The sequence below is a fragment of the Tachyglossus aculeatus genome, chromosome 17 (genome assembly GCF_015852505.1).
Source record: "Tachyglossus aculeatus isolate mTacAcu1 chromosome 17, mTacAcu1.pri, whole genome shotgun sequence".
NCBI classification, from domain to species: Eukaryota; Metazoa; Chordata; class Mammalia; order Monotremata; family Tachyglossidae; genus Tachyglossus; species Tachyglossus aculeatus.
Genome location: NC_052082.1, coordinates 51,788,066 through 51,805,174, shown reverse-complemented (window position 1 = coordinate 51,805,174; position 17,109 = coordinate 51,788,066). Strand labels below are relative to the sequence as shown.

General features: G+C 48.0%; 1 protein-coding gene across 1 annotated transcript in view; it reads left to right on the top strand.

Moving 5' to 3' along the window:
- Nucleotides 1-17,109, top strand: part of TMEM211 (transmembrane protein 211) — a 101,077-nt gene that overhangs the window by 27,384 nt on the left and 56,584 nt on the right. Inside the window, exon 2 of the mRNA XM_038759305.1 lies at nt 7,769-7,907. Coding sequence (XP_038615233.1) covers nt 7,769-7,907 — 139 coding nt within the window. The remainder of the gene's footprint in view (nt 1-7,768; nt 7,908-17,109) is intronic.

The window sequence follows — 17,109 nt, the reverse complement described above, 5'->3', positions numbered from 1 at the left end:
CTAGGCTTTGGACTAAGGGTTGCACGTTTTAGGGGTCCTTTGACTTTTCCATCCCTGTCTGTCTCCTGGAGGTAACTCAGAACCATCACAACCCCAGCGAGCTCACAGTTCTCAGGCAGATGCTTTTCTAGACCTTGTCCTTCAGTCTCCTTGGGAAGGAGCCCCAGATCACAGACTGTGTCTTCCTCAGGGCCTGACCCTTTCAGATATAGTGGGGCTGGAGCCCCAGGAGACTGGGAGGTGGGGAGGGGGAGGACAGGGCAAAGCCTTTACTCCTCATCCTCATTGCCAGGATCAACAAAGGACAGGCCCGCCGACAAGCCCTGCTCCAGACAAAGTGTTCTCCGATCTGTTTACCTAGGGGCAAGCCATACCTCTGTCCAAAAAAGGAGGAAAGATAAATAATAAAGGAAGCGGAAGAAGTTTCATCTGAATTCCCATATACTCTAGAGCCAGGACGGGAGATCAGCACTGCTGTTTGTATAGTTGTGTTCCGTGAGCTCGTGGCCTCCGTGCCCGTGTGTGAGCTAGATTGGAGCTGCTCTCACAACCTTGAATCAAATTCACACTTGACCTTGGGTTACAGACTCTCTGTTAACTGAATCTCCAGTTTCTCAGTGTCCACCCACTCCACCATATGTTATGGTCTCTGCTTCAACTGTGGTGAGCTCTCTGCTCATTATCTGTGCACATGACTCACTCACTCATAAGCCTTTGCTGGTGGCCTTCTCTAAATCTGGAAGCCCTGGTCTTACTACTTTGCTAAATGATGGGTCCCTCTCCTCTAAGGTTCTATGAAAAAGCTTCCACCTCCATGAAGCCTTCCCAGATTAAATCCGCATCCTCACTCAACTCTGGTCATGCCATTCACTTAAGTAAATCAGTTGAGGCATACTCCACAGTACAACCAGTTTTGATCCTTGAGACCATGGTTGTATCATGGGGTATGTTTGCCCATAAACTTATATTTCATACATTAGGATCTGTTTCAGAACCTTTGGAAAGGCACCATGAAATGCCTTTATGGGCTATTTACTGGATGATAAATATCATTAGACTTGCTGAAGGCAGCTTGTACATATGCTTGGAGGAAAGACATCAACAATATAGGCTGTATCACTGGGGTGGTTTGTAACTGGGGAAAATATCGAAGTATCAAAAAATGCAGGGTGAATCACTGGATTGGATGTATCATGGGGTAGTTTTAACATTGACTTTGCCTGTACTTATGTCTCAGTAAATATTGTGTGTATATTTGGGTAATTTGCTCTCATATTACTTTCTATACCTTGACATGTGGACCTTTATGTCTAATTGAGTGTTTAGGGATTTTGGTTTCTTCTGTTTCATCCTCTCATTAGATTGTAAGTTTTCCTTGAGAGCAGGAACTATACCGTAAACTTCTTGCACATTTTCTCTCAGAAATTCTCTGCACAAAATAGGTGCTCAAAAGAGATTGTCAGCAATGGTGATTTACCCTTTCTTGTAGTTTTTCTTCCCTTCTAGACTATTAGCTCGTATGGGAAGGGAACATATCTGCTAATTCTGTTGTATTGTATTCTCCCAAGTGCTCAGAACAGTGTGCTGCACATAGTAAGTGCTCAATAAATACCACTGAATGATTGATTTTGTGGGCAAAAAATCGTGACTAGAGTGAAAACTCAAGGGCTCTGAGTTGGGGGCTTCAATTCTTCCCAAGTTGCTTTTGGATCATAGTTTATCTATGTTCTCATTTAGGCCTCAGTTTCCTCATCTGCGCAGAGTAATTCACAGCAGCTTCTATCTGTAAAAATAAGATATTAGCCAGGCTATTTAACAAAGTGAGACTTGGACTGAAGGGGATAGCCAGAGCCTGTCTTGGGAGCTCTTTGCTTGGGCCTGGTTGGAGGGGGGAAAGGGGAATCAGGGCTCAAAGGGGTTGAAGGAAGAATTGAGTCTGACTAGTTCAACTAGTCAGAAGAGCTGCTACTTGGGATCTGTGTTTAACCCCTACAAGGAAACAGATGGGAAGCAAAGGTCACTCTGAGCAGATTGGCCAGGGGAGAGGTTAGCATCTGTATTGCTCTTGTATGTGTGGGCTTGCCTGCTTGTGATGTCACAGAATAACACAGATGCTCAGGATTGGTGCCCTGGGGAGGGGAGCCTGGGTGGTCTCCGACAAAGGCAGCTGGTTTCAGGATCTCCCATATGAGGTGATTGGTTGTCTCTGTTAAGGGACCTGTTCCCTCCCCCCATCACTTGTCCTAGGGTCCCAAAGTTTTCTCTGGGGAATGGCAGATTGTCCCTCCTTCTCAAGGATTGGGGCCAGACCCAGAAATGCAAGCCGTCCCTGCACCGGATTCTTGTGCGAGTCAGCTTGGGGAAACCTGGCCTGATTACCAGCCAGGCACCTGTGGTGGGTTATTTAACTTGTCAGATTCTTAATCCCCTCTGTTCTGCTTTTCCCAAATTGTTCCTGGTCTTCGATGACCAGCCAGCCAGCCCATTACAGCAGTATTGTCTTGTTTCTGGAGGACTCTAAGGAAACCAGAGTTATTGTCCTGATTCTCTCAGATTTTCTTCTGGAGCAGCAAGCAGTATTCAGGCCTGGTCACCTGACCTCATCCTGCATCCAGGAGCCCCGTTTGCCTTTAAAGGAAAGGCTCTGATGGCTGGCCTTTGGTCGCGTCTCCAACGTCTAAGCACAGCAGTCTGCCTGGGTGCCAGGCTGGGCCCTGAAGGACTTGGCAGGGACTCAGCGCCCTTAGGTTTCCCTCTTGATTCACCAATTTCCCCCTCTACATCCCTAAAGCTCCCCAGAAAGCAATTCCGCCTTGGACCCCATAACCATGGGGGTAACGGAAGGAGACAGATGTGGCCAGGGGTTGCAGGAGCCAATTCTGCAGAAGCGGCAGAATCATGGCCTGTGAGACATAAATTCCAATGAGAAGGCAGTCATCGGATAGGAAAAACAAAAGTGAAATGATATTGGTTTCAGCCACTTCAGTGGGCTTTAGGGCAGAAGGTCTAGCAGAGGTGGGTTTTGAGGCCCGAGTAGAGATTGGAATGGGGAGAGGCGAATGGCAGGGTCAACAGTGAGATGGGGCTCTGATTATCTTATGGTTCCCGCAGTGTTGAGTCCAGTGCTTGTCACCTGAAGTGCTTAATTAATACCATAACAACCGCCATAATAAGAATGGGGAACATTGCAAGGAGAGGAAATAATTTAGGAGCAATGGTGACTGGAAGGGAAGGAGAAAATTCAGAAGCTCAAGATAAAGTTAAAAAGGAAAGTAAAGTCATTCTGACTGGGCCCTAGATAAGCAAGGCTGTAGAGCCCAAGTGGATTGGGCACAGCAGTTTAAAGGGGAAGGGCCTCAGATCCAGCAGATAGATTTCTCCTCAGAGTAGAAGTGAGGCCAAAATTATCCCCTCTGCAGACTGTACTCCCATTTGGAGGGTGGTGGGAAGCTGGTATCTGCCATGGAGTGTGTTTTAATTGAACAGCTTTTGGGCCCAGATGCCAGAGCCCAATACATTTTCTTCCATCAGTTGAGGCACTGACACACGTTCTAGTCATCTAATGGCACTTATATTAGTTGCATTCTCTCTTCATGCATGTAAAACATTTGCTATTATCACCACTGCCTGAATGCTAATAACCCCAGGGACTTGGAAACTGAGTGACAGTGAAAGGTGGGCCAGAGATTTAACCGCCAACCTCAGCAACTTGGCATGGGGTGGAGGGGGCTGGTACTTCAGAATCCTGCTTCTAATTTATTCAGGATGGAATAAATGTTGAAACCTCTGTGGGGAGAAGGAGGCTGTAACATCAGACAGAAAGACAATTTGTTTTATCATTGGCCCTTATCACTCTCGGTCCGGGCAGAGAAGAATACGTACTGACAGGGAGATGATTTGGACTTCAGAGACAGAGCTGAATGTTTGGAGTTTGGGGAAGCAACTGGTGAAAGAGCCCTCAGTTCTTTGGGGAGACATGGGGCCTGAGCCAGAGAGCCCCAGCTATAAATAACAGTCTCATTTCTATCCTCCCTGAGACTGAGCTGGGCACTTTTTTCCTTGGGAAGTGCTTCTTAAGTCCTGAAGGGGGTTATTGTTGTTATTATTATTACTATTTTTATTATATTTGCTAAGCACTTACTATGGGTCAAGCACTGTACTGAGCACTGGGGTAGATACAAATTAGACAGACGCCGTCCCTGTCCCGCATGAGGCTCACAGTGTGAAGGTTATCAGGTCTTCAAGCTGGGTCTGCATTAGCAGTTTCTAAATGTTCATCATCATCATCAGCAACCCTGGGGTTCATACTTTTGCTCTTTTTTGAAGTGATACACAGAGAGGCTTAGTAATGTGGCCAAGGTCACACTGAATTGTAAGAGAGCTGGGATGGGAACTCATTGTTCCCTAGTTTCCATCTCATTACTTAACTTCCTGAGCCTCATAGGGTATATTAAAGTCACTTAGAAACTAACCTGTAGTCCAAATGCACTGATCTTGAAAGCTGCTAATAACAACAACAGTAATAATTGTGGTATTTTTTAAGCTCTTTTCTATGTGCCAGGCACTATACTAAGCATTGGTGGGGATACAAGCAAATTGCGTTGGCCATAGTATCGGATCGTCTTCAAGTTTGAGGACACCATGACGTGTGATTGGGGAGGGAGGGGAAATACACATGGAATTGGCTGTTTGTGCTGCCTTATTTTCATCCTCTGGCTGATGCCGGCCAAGCGTGCTGCCACGGCAGGCATCGCTGCAGAGTGCACTGGGTAAGGGAGGGTGGGGTTAGGGTTAGTTTTGGAAAGGTGGTTGGAGGGTTAGTCGGGGGGGGGGGGGGGCGGGGGCCCTGTGGTGGTGGGTTGGGGGGTGAAACCTGGCTGGGAGCCATTAGCTGGTGGGCAGAGAGCCTCAAAGAGTTGGTTGGTTCTCCAGGATCCAGCCGGAGCCTGCACTCCGACTTCAAGGGCACCGTAAATACTAAAGAGAGTCTCTGTTAAGGCACAGTGATCCCGCCCAGGCTCCAGCAGGCATTAGCAGACTCAGGATGGGGAGGCTTGGCCCTTTGGATTGGTCTTTTGCTCCGATCCTGTCGTTTGAGGTTCTCTCCGTCTGCTGACTCCAGTACCAGCCTCTAGGCTGCAGGGTGAAGGATCTGAGAACATGAAGTGTGCGGAAAAGTGCTGCTTCCTTGGGCTTTTTTTGGCCACGGTTTCTAGTTGCAAGCCTTGTTGCCACCCCGGGAAACTCAAGCAACTTATCCAGTGATTGCCCATCCCTCTCCGCATCACCCATCTCCCACTACAACCCAGCCCGCACACTTCACTACTCTAATGCCAACTTACTTACTGGGCCTCTGTCTCTCTCTCTCTCTTTCTCTCTCTCTCTCTCTCTGTGGTATCTATGTGCAGAGCACTGTACTAAGCACTTGGGAGAGAACAATACAGCAGAATTAGGAGATATGCATCAACCTCTTGTTCACACCCTTCCTCTTGCCCACAACTCCCTCTTCTTCATGTCTGCCCAACCACCACTTTTCCCTCTTGAAAGCTCTTCTACAATCACATTCATTCATTCATTCAATCGTATTTATTGAGCGCTTACTGTGTGCAGAGCACTGTACTAAGCGCTTGGGAAGTACAATTTGGCAACATATAGAAACGGTCCCTACCTAACAGCGGGCTTACAGTCTAGAAGGGGGAGACAGACAACAAAACATATTAACAAAATAAAACAGAGTAGTAAATATGTACAAGTAAAATAGAGTAATAAATATGTACAAACATATATACAGGTACGGGGGGGATGGGGAGGGGGAGGAGGGGGAAAGGAAGGAGGGGGCTCAGTCTGGGAAGGCCTCCTGGAGGAGGTGAGCTCTCAGTAGGGCTTTGAAGGGAGGAAGAGAGCTAGCTTGGCGGATGTGCGGAGGGAGGGCATTCCAGGCCAGGGGGAGGATGTGGGCCAGGGGTCGACAGCGGGACAGGCGAGAATGAGTCACAGTGCTTTTTATTTTATTTTATTAAGTGCTTACTATGTGCAAAGCATATTTCTAAGTGCTGGGGAGGTAACACGGTGATCAGGTTGTCCCACGGAGGGCTCACAGTATTAATCCTCACTTTACAGATGAGGGAACTGAGGCACAGAAAAGTTAAGTGACTTGCCCAAAGTCACACAGCTGACAATTGACAGAGCCAGGATTTGAACCCATGATCTCTGACTCCAAAGCCCGGACTCTTTCCACTGAACCACACTGCTTCTCTACTCTCCCAAATGCTTAGTAGAGTACACTGCACACAGTAAGCACACCCAAGCACTTAGTACTGTGCTTGGCACACAGTAAATGCTCAAAATACCATTGATTAATTGACTGATTCCCTCTACCTGTAATTTATTTTAGTGTTTGCATCCCTAACCATATTGTAAGTTTCTTGAGGGCAGTACTCAATCAATCAGTGGAATTCTTACGGTGTGCAGAGCACTGTACTAATCACTTAGGAATGTGCAATACAGTAGTAGTTGGTAGATGTGATCCTGTCCGACAAGGTGCTTACAGTCTACATAGGGAGGCAGATATTAAAATAATTACAGATAAGGAGAGTAATAGACTAAAAGAATAAAGACGTAACTGTTGCGGGCTGGTCAGAATATTGATCATTCCCTCTGGGACACTAAATTTGCCAGCAATAAATACCTGCAGCCAAATTATCTTAGTAGCTGACAGTACTGGAGTGCTCATTATTGTTATTATTATTATTAGAAGAGTAGTAGTAACAATGCTTGTGGTATTTGTTAAGCACTTACTCTACTATGTGTCAAGCAATGTACCAAGCACTGGGGCAGCTACAAGATAATCAGGTTAGACGTGGTCCCTGTCCCAAACAGGGCTCTCAGTCTAAGCACTTGTGTCTGCTAATAATAATCATCTTATTTGTTGAGTGTTTATTATGTGGCAAGCATTATACTAAGTGCTGGGGTAGGTACAAGACAGTCACATTGGACATAGTCCTTGACCCACATGGGCTCACAGTCTAGGGAGGAAGGAGTAGGATTTAAATAATAATAATAATAATAATGGCATTTGTTAAGCGCTTACTATGTGCAAAGTACTGTTCTGAGCGCTGGGGGAATATAAGGCGATCAGGTTGTTCCACGTGGGGCTCACAGTCAATCCCCATTTTACAGATGAGGTAACTGAGGCTCAGAGAAGTTAAGTGACTTGCCCAAGGTCACACAGCTGATGTGGCAGAGCCAGGATTCGAACCCATGCCCTCGGGCTCCAAAGCCCGTGCTCTTACCACTGAGCCACGCTGCTTCCTCAAAATGAGGTAACTGAGGCTCAGAGAAGTTAAGTGACTTGCCCAAGGTCACACAGCAGACATGTGGCAGATCTGGGATTTGAACCCATGACCTCTGACTCCAAAGCCCGTGCTGTTTCCACTGAGCTACGCTGCTTCTCTTTAAATACGATTGAATGAATTTAATCCCCAGTTTGCAGATGAGAAAACTGAGCATGTCATAACTTCTCTTTGCCTCAAGGTCACCCAGTAGAGTCGGGAATAGAACCCAAGTCCTCTGACTTCTAAGCCCATTGGTCTTGCCACTAGGCATTGCTGCTCCTCTGCAGAACTTAGTACAGGGCCCTGTGTAGAATAAAGTGCTCAATAAATACTCTAGATTCAACTTGCAACCCAGTGGGGTTGCTAGAGCTTGGTTTAGGATGATAATTTTCCTGAGCCTCATACTAACCTCTGCCGTCCCTCTGTCCCTGCAGACTAGTGCCGTGTTGTGCTCTGGAGGTTGCGTCCTTTTGGCCATCAGCTCTCTGCTGGCGATTGTTACAGTGCTCCTTCCCGGTGGCCTGTGCGAGAGGAGGGTCTGCACGCTGGCTGGATACATGCAGATGGCAGCAGGTAAGCCCAATCTGATGCAAAATTTGCCCTCTGTGGCTTTGGTCCGTGAAGAACCATTACCTTTCAAGGGACTCAGTTAGCTCTCTTCCACATACCCACTCTTCTCCCAGCAGATTCCAGCTTACTCTCCTCATTCCTCTCAAAACAGCTGATTCTCTTCCCCTGCCACCCACCCCTTAAATGAGACAAGGTATAGACCAGCTGAAAACTAGAGACTGCCCAGTATAAAACCAAGTAGTTGATCATCGCTGGCACGGCTCAGACAGAAGCCCATGTCTATCTGAGTTGGCTGCGTGCTTCAGTCAATCAATCAATTGTATTTATTGAGCGCTTACTGTGTGCAGAGCACTGTACTAAGCGCTTGGGAAGTACAAGCTGGCAACATATAGAGACAGTCCCTACCCAACAGTGGGGTCACAGTCTAGAAGGGGGAGACAGAGAACAAAACCAAACATACTAACAAAATATAATAAATAGAATAGAACACAGGGTGAGTTGTGAGGGCAGGGGCCTCAGAGAGGAGAGCAAATAGAATGGTTAAATAAAAAGGAGATTCTTAGAGGGTTTAATGCTATTGAGCCTGCTGTAAATAAACTGTAGACTCTGAGCAGTATTGACAAATGAAAATTTACTAGGTACATTTGATCAAGCTAATGGGCTGAGTAAACCCTCACTCTGCCTAGGTAAGCATTTTGTATTGTGCCTTTTAATTTCAATTCACTGTGGATTAATTCTAATATAAACTGAGGTGGCCTGAGTCAACAGAATCAAGTAGTTAATTTATTCAGACCGAATTTTTCTAGGCAGGCCCCCCACCTTCCCCACCGGAACTAGGGGAATCTTTATTTAGCCTTGGGCATTTCCTCAGGATGAGGGCCTGGCTTGGGAAGAACTCCTCCCTTGATGGGAATGGTTTACTGTCCTGTCCCTTGCTGGTCTAAGAATAGATTAAGTGGGGGCTGTTTATCCTTGGAGTTGGAAGTGCCTGGGTGTTTAAAAAAGGCTCTCTACATAGGTTTATTTAGCCGGTCTGTGTGTATATAATATAGATTTTCCATGTTTATGCTTACCTAATTGCTCTCATCCACATACCTGTATATAGCTTTATATATGGAGCATAATTGATTATGTATTTATACTTGTGCTTAAATTTAACTGGAATTCACATACATTTAAAACTCCTTCTGTGTGTGTCTCGTGAAAAAGTCACAAGATTGTTAAACATTCCCCGGGATTCCTGCCTTTGAACCTTCAGTAAAAGCCAGGACTTGCAGAGGACTGGGTTGGGCTCAGGGAATCCTGTGGGAGAACATTATTATTAGAGTTGAGAGAAGGAACAACTTGAAGTTATAGGTCAGTACACATACTCCAGCACTGGTTACTAATGGACTGCAAACCCTCGACTCCCCTTGTTTCTCCTCGGGAAACTCTGGGGGTGAATGTGGGAGAGGGTTAGGGTGACCATTCATCTGGGTTTCAGCTGGTCTGTTTCTCTGTCCTATAATGGACATGGCAGTAAGCCCCTTCCCCTCGGCTCCTGTCACCAAGGTCTGTGGCTCTGAAGTGGCGCCCGTGTTCACGGGGACTTAGCGGTGAACACAGTGGCTCCGGAGGGAGTTGTGGGGACGGGGCTCCATATAGAGAGACTACTAGAGAAACAATCTAGGTTTGGCATTCTTTTGCAAAGTAGCATCTATCATGTAATTGGATTTCTCTGTGGGCACAGCGTAACACATGTGATGTCACATGTTCCAAATGGCGTTCGTGAGCTCTGTTTAGTGGCCACTTTAGGGCAGTGGGAGGGTATGGTGGGGGACAGCAGGCTGGACATCCCTCAGGTTGGACTTTTTCAAATCCTGAATGTGGAAGTCAATTGGGGTCTTTGAATTCAGTGAGGTCTGAGTAGGGGCTCTTGCCCCCCTACACTCCAACCCCTTAAGTTGGTTGGGGGGGACCCACTACAGGAAGCTGTCTCAAGCTCCAGAATATACTGGAGGACCTTTTGACTAGGTCTGAGTTCGGCGATTTGAGTGCAGCCCAGACCGATCCCTGGGATGTTCCATAATGGTCTCTTGTCCCAGGGAACGGAAGACACAAGTTGTTTCAAGGCACTGGAAGATCCCCCCTCTGCCACCTACCTGAGTGCAGACACATTTCCTCCCATTCTGCCACTTGGTGGGCCTTTGCCGACTGCTCGGCAAAGCCTCAAACAGGCTCTGTTTGATCAAGAGGCCTTTGGAACAGGCTGTGGTTTCAGATCCACTTTCATGAGCTGCTGCTGGGGGAAGGGGTTTGGGAAGGAGGGATGGGGGAGAGCTGGGTTTGAAGGGGGTTATTGGTGAACTGTTTGGGTGGAGAGTTAAACAGGAGCTTTTGTGAGTTCAGGTTGTCTTTGACCCCCTCCCCATTGCCTTGTAAGTGACCCCTAGAAGAACCTTTTGGGTCCCCTCATAGCTACATGCCAGTTCTCAGGGAGTGGAATCCACTAGCTGTACAGTGGAGAAGAGAATGCTATAGCACAGCAATGACAAGGTCAAAAATGGACCCATCAGAAAACTAATTATCTGAATTAATAGGGCCCCAGGCTACTTTGGATTTACCAATCAATCAGTGGAATTTATTGAGTACTTTGTGAGGAGTAAAATACTACAGAATTTGTAGACATGCTCCCTGCCTACAAGGAGCTTACTTTGTGCGGAGTAAAATCCTACAGAATTGGTAGACATGCTCGTTGCCTACAAGGAGCTTACAGTCTACAGGAGAGGTCACAAAACTAAACAAAATGGGGTATCCCTATCCCAACAGGCCCAATTTTGTGTGGTTAGCTGAGAATTTTTTTTTCCAATTCTCTGAGCCGGTCAGGGTTGGGATCATTGACCAGTGTGTGAAACAGATGCCAGGCACCTCCAAGTCCAGGGATGGCTCTAAGCACCTCCCCTCCATCTTGTTTCGAAGATGTGCCCACTGACCCCAGCAGATTGCAGGACCGTAGCTCCCAGGACAGACCTGCCTGGGCTTTGCTGTCACGAATGATTGCTTCGGCAAGTAGAATTTTTGCAGGTGACCTTACCTGCAGCAGCTTGGAACTACAGAAGTGAAAAGAGGGTGGGAACCCCACTGCCCAGGCCCAGGTGGAGGGGCCACCAGTAGCTGCCTGTATCTTAGTTGAGTCCCCGATACAAATCCGTCTCATTTACGCCTTCTCGATTGTTTGTGTTGTATAGTATAAGCTTGTCAGCCTCCCTGTCCCATTTCTTCCCATTGCCCACTGCATGATAATAGGCACTAGAGGAAGGTAAAGGAGATGTTTGTGGGATATCCAGAAGGCTGCTGTGTGTTTCAGGGGTTAAGGTTTCCGAGCAAAGGCCCACAGTCCACTTTGAAGCCTGAGCCAGCTTGTGGTGTGCGGGGCTGGTGGTGTGTGGCAGGGCTGGGCTTTGGCCCAGAGAATCCCTTGCTCACCAGACTGGGGGCTCTCCCATCTGGAAGTCAGCTGGTTTGTGGTACTCAAGTACTTGTATCTCTCCTTCGCACCTGTATGCATTGGCTTATTCAGTTGTACATTCAGATACTTATTCTATTTCAAAATACTTTTTAGCCTATTGCCCCTGCTAGAGTTGAAAGTACTTATAGGCAGGAACTTGGTTAGTACTTCCCAATCCCTTAGCCTGGTTCATGACACCTAGTGGGTAGAGAAGCTGCGTGGGTAGAGAAGCTGCGTGGATAGAGCATGGGCCTGCGTGTCAGAAGAACTTGGGTTCTAATCCTGGCTCCATCACTTGTCAACTGTATGACCTTGAGCAAGTCTCTTCACTTCTCTGTGCCTCAGTTACCTCATCTGTAAAATGAGGTTTAATGCTGTGAGCTCCATGTGGGACATGGACTGTGTCCAACCTGATTAGCTTATAGCTCTCCGAGCACTTAGAACAGTGCTTGACTCATAGTAGGCTCTTTGCAAATACCATCATCATCATTATTATTATTATTATTATTTATTCAGTACATCCTAATCGGTCAATATAAATCAATAAATATAAATCAATATTTATTGACTGCTTACTTTGTAATGAGGATCTTAATAACTGTGGTATTTCTTATACACTTACTGTGGACCAAGCACTCTACTAAATGTTGGGGTAGATACAAGGTAATCAGGTCGAACATAGTCCCCGTCTCACAAGGAGCTCGAAGTCTTAGGAGGGAGAACAGGACTTGAATCTCCATTTTACAGATGAGGAAACTGAGGCACAGAGCAGTTAAGTGACTTGCCCAAGGTCACACAGCAGACAAGTGGCAGAGGCAGGATTAGAACTCAGGTCTTCTGACTCCCAGGCCCGTGCTCCCAAACCCAAGGCAGAGGCAGCCTGGTGAGGGGGTGGAATGCCAAACTGAGAGTGAAAACACTGACTGCCGCTGGTGTGTTGTATGATCTTGGGCCAATCACTTAACCTCCCTTTTCCTTCATTTACTCCTGCCCCTTTCCCAATTTGATGCGATAATTTGATAAAATCCACAAAGCAATCTGATTTCCTTAGAGAAAAGTGTTTTGAAAGAAGTGGCAGGGTTTGGGATCAATTCCAACTTAATAATAGAAAAATAATTGTGATATTTGTTAAGCACTTACTCTGTGACAATTACTGTACTTAGCACTGGGATAGATACAAAACAGTCAGGTCAGACACAGTCTCTGTCCCACGTGGGGCTCACTGACTAAGGGGAAGGGAGAGAGGTATTGAGGCCCCATTTTATAAATGAGGAAACTGAGATACAGAGAAATTATGACCAGCCCAGAATCACATTGCAGGTTGGTGGCTGGGCTGGGATTAGAACCAGGTCCTCTGACGCCCATGCTATTTCCTCTAGGCCACACTGCTATTTTCTGCTTCTTTCTCTTACCGCCTCCTCCATTCATCCTCTCCTCCCCTTTTCTTTGCTCTGATTCCCCCCCCTTTTCCCTCCACTTCCCCAGTGACACAGGTGGTTGCTGTGACCAGTTCTCAGGCCAGTCTCCAGCCAGCTGGTTCTCTGTGGCTGAGCAGCCAAGCACGGTCTGGCAAATGCCCAGTGCATCTTAGTTCAGAGAGGGTGGCCTGGGCCCTGGGACAGAGGGATGGGAAGCAGGGGCTGAGTGGGTTGGTTCCCATCTAGGTCAGTTAACTCCAGAGAAGTAGAGTTGGAAATTGCAGGAGCGGGAAAGAGAAAGGGGTATGTGAAGGGGGGATGCTGGTGTTAGAGGAGAGGCCGCCATTGTGTTGCAGTAGCTCAGCCTTCTGTTGCATGGTGTGATGGGCACCAGCCCCTTTTCCCTTTCAGCTGCTTCCGTCCCAGTTTGGGGAGGGGAACTGAAGGGGGATCCTTATTAACGATAATTATAATAATGATATTTGTGGTATTAAGGGCTATGTGCCAAGCACTGTTCTAACCGCTTGTTAATCAGGTTGGACACAGTCCTTGTCCCACACGGGGCTCACAGTCGTAGTCCCCATTTTACAGATGAGGTAACTGAGGCACAGAGAAGTTAATGACTTGCTCAAGGTCACACAGCAGACGTTTAGCAGAGCTGGAATTAGAACTCACATCCTCTGACTCCCAGGCCTAAACTGTACTCAGTAGACCACGCCACTTTCTTGACTTGCCCCCACCCCCTGGACCTTCCCTGAGCTGTTTGTGCCTTCTCACCTGGGGCAGTTCTGGTGTCTAAGACTTTCACGGCTCCTCCGATTGGAGCGAGACATCCCCTCAGACCTGGGTTCCCACTCCATGGAATGACAGGGGCGGTGGCCCCCACAGTTGTCTGCACTGGACTTGTAGACCTGCTCATCCCGGCTCCCTGGTGAGACCTGAGAGTCACCCATCAGGGCTGAAAAGCCTCCAGATCGTGGCTCTCTGGATAGTTAGAGCTCTTTGAGGCATATCCCCCTCCCAGTCCTCATCCCCTCTAGAACTGCTGCCCCTCTTCTGCCTCTGCCCTGCCCTTCCTCCCCACTATCTCCCCCCGACCCCCAGGGATTTTGAAGTGGCTTAGAGAGGTCGAGTGTTATGGGTCTCGCCCCCGCCCAGGGCCGCAGAAGACAGGACAGGTGTCCTCAGGCTGCCCGTCCCAGCAGTGCCTGCCCTGAAGTAGCTGTGTAACCCAGGCAAGGGGTTTTGCGTGGGAAGATGGTGGGTGATGTGTCAGCTGAAGAGCCTTGTGTGCCAGAAATAAAACTCTAAAAATACAGTGGGCGTTTTGCGAGTGTGTTGTGGTATTTGTGTGCGCGCACGCGTGTGCATGTTCCTGCAGTAGGGCCCTTCCCCCACCTTCCTGCAGAGACAGCTGTGTCTGAGGCTTCCCACGCAGGCAGGCCTGCATCTAGAGGGGTGGGGAGCGGGGCTGGGGTCCCATCCTGGTCTCTCTTGGCTACTTCCTGTTACAGATGGGAAAGCTCAGACCTTTCTGGCTTCAGCGTCTCCTTTAATCAGTTAGGGGCAGTTGAGGTTGCCCCTCCCGGCTGGCTCTGGCAGCAGGCCGGAGCTCAGGGCTGCTCCAGGCCTCCAGGAGCCCTGAGCCAGCACCCGTCGGTGATTACTGGCAGCTGAGCGTGTGGGCAATGGTATGGTGGGGACGTCTGCAGAAGGAAGATTTATGGCAGCTGCCACTCCCATTCCTCCTTTGTCTCCTCACTCTCACCCTGCCTGCACCTGATGAATTTAAACGAACGTTTGGGAATAGTTGAGCAGAGGTGGAGTGAGTGTCCTTTCAGATCTCAACAGCTCCGAATCGGGAATGCTCTCGGGCTGACCATTACACCCTGGCCTCCCGTGTGGGTGAAACTGTTCCCTCCCCAAAGTTTATCCTAAAAGTGATCATCCTTTCTCTCCTCTTATTGGGTGGCTTCCTGAAGTCATTGGTGATCTGGTTGTGGCCAGAAGCCTAGAGCTTCGGATTTGGGTGCAGATGTGGTTGAATGGTGGTGCCCTGGCTAGAAGAATACAACGGTGCCAGCACTGGGGGAGTTTCTAGTACAGCCAGCTAATAGGCTTAAACTTTGTCCAGCTAGGAGCAGGATGCATTGCCAGCAGGAGCCCAGGTCTCTTTGAGGGAGAGGGTGGGCCACAGAGGGGCAGGAGAGCCGAAGGTCCTAGACACTCAGTGCCCCCTACTTAATCTTTCAAGAAGGAAGAGGTGCTTTGTGAGCCGGGAGCCCTGGATCCGTGCAGTTCTCTGGTGGAGGAAAACCATCTGTCTGGGCCGTGCCTGTGGCTTACCCAGATTCCTCCCCTCTGCACAGCAACCAGTGTCTGTGTCAGCCAGATGGCTTGACATCAGCAAACAGGCACCACGAACAGCTCCAGAGCAAGCCAGCAGGGCAGGGAAAGCATAAGGAAGACCCTGCGGGAAGGGGATTTTGCAGAGGGGAAGCAGATGTTGCTGCTTCTCACTCCCCTGAACTCCTTTTCAGATACTGTGGCTCTCCCAAGACCGTGCCAGGGAAGGACTCCTCATGCTTCTGTGAACCCCGAGATGAAAGGAAGCACCGTGGTCTAATGGTTAGAACAGGAGCCTGGGAGTCAGAGGACCTGGGTTCTAGTCCCAGCTCTGCCATATCCCTGCAGTGTGACCTTGGGCAAGTCACTTCACTGCTCTGGGCCTCACTTTCCTCATCTGTAAAATGAGGATTGAATCCTCCTTCCTCCGACTCAGACTATGAGCCCCATGTGGGACAGGAACTGTGTCCAACCTGATTATCTTATCTCTACCCCAGCACTTAGTATAGTGCCTGACACATAGTAATTGCTTAACAAAGACATTTTTTTAAAAGGGGAATTGGGTAGGGTAAGTACAACGAAATGAGAATGTGTGTGTCCGTCTGGATCAGTGTTGGAAGAATTGGCCATGGCTGAATGCTGCAGAGTGAGGTGCTTAGCCCAGGGTTCTGCAAGAATGAAGCCCCCTCACCCACCCACTCCCACACGTTATTGAAAAATTGTGCACACATCAGTATTAATAGTAATGGTGTTTAACTGCTTACAATATGCCACGTTCTGTGAGAAGAGTGGGGGTAGATACAGTACAATCAGATCAGACACAGTCCCTGTCCCACATGAGGCTCACAGTCTGAAGAAGGTCAACAGGTGTTTACAGGTGAGGAAACTGAAGCCCACAGGAGTTAAGGGGCCTCCTCAAGGTTTCAAAGCAGACAAGTGAGGGATCCTAGATTAAAACCCAGGTCTTCTGACTCCCAGTCCTCTGCTCTTTCCCACTAGGTCATGCTACCGCTCAGTAGGTGCTCAGTCAATGGTATTTATTGAGTGCATTTTGTATTCAGAGAACTGTATTAAGCATTTCGGAGAACACACTGCAACAGTGTTAGTGGGCACGGTCCATGTCCCCAAGGAGCTTACAGTCTTGAGGGGGAGACAGACATTAAAATAAATTATGAATATATACTTAATTGCTGAGGGATTGAGGGTGACATGAATATCAAGTGCTTGTAAGGTACAGATCCAAGTGCATAGGCGATGCAGAAGTGGGAGGGAGTAAGGGAAATGATGGCTAATTTGGGGGAATTCTCTTGGAGGAAATGTGATTTGAATAAGGCTTTGAAGGTGGGGAGAGGGGTGGTCTGTCATATACGAAGGCCAGAGGGAGGATGAGAGCAAGCAGTTGGCAGTGGGTTAGGCAAGATTGAAGTACAGTGAGCAGGTTGGCATTAGAGGGGTGAAGTGTGCATGCCGGGTTGAAATAGGGGATCAGGGAAATAAGGTAGGAGGGAGAGGGCTGCTTTGAGTGTTTAAGGTTGATGGAAAGGAGGTTCTGTTTAATGCGGAGTTGGATGGACAGTCACTGAAGCTTCTTGAGAATTGGGAAGATGGGCTGTTGATATTGATGATAATGATGAGATGGTAGGGCTTCTCTTAGGACTTTTTCAAGCCAAGAAATCTCGTGGCCCGGAAATGGTGGCAGTTTCTTCTAATTGCAATCACTGGGCAGCCTTTCCCGGAGCAGGGATATACTTTGGGCCAAGTCTGAGTAAGCAGAGGATGAGAATGTGACCTCAACTCCTCCATCCAACTGTGGTGATTCAAAAAGAAATCTTATTTGTTTTTTGTTTTGTTTTTAAAACTTCTGCAGAAAGCACTAGATGAGGTAATTTGGATCCTGCCAGATGGGCACTTAATAAAGAAGCGATTGATCCTTTTTTCCTTTTGGAAGGTTAAT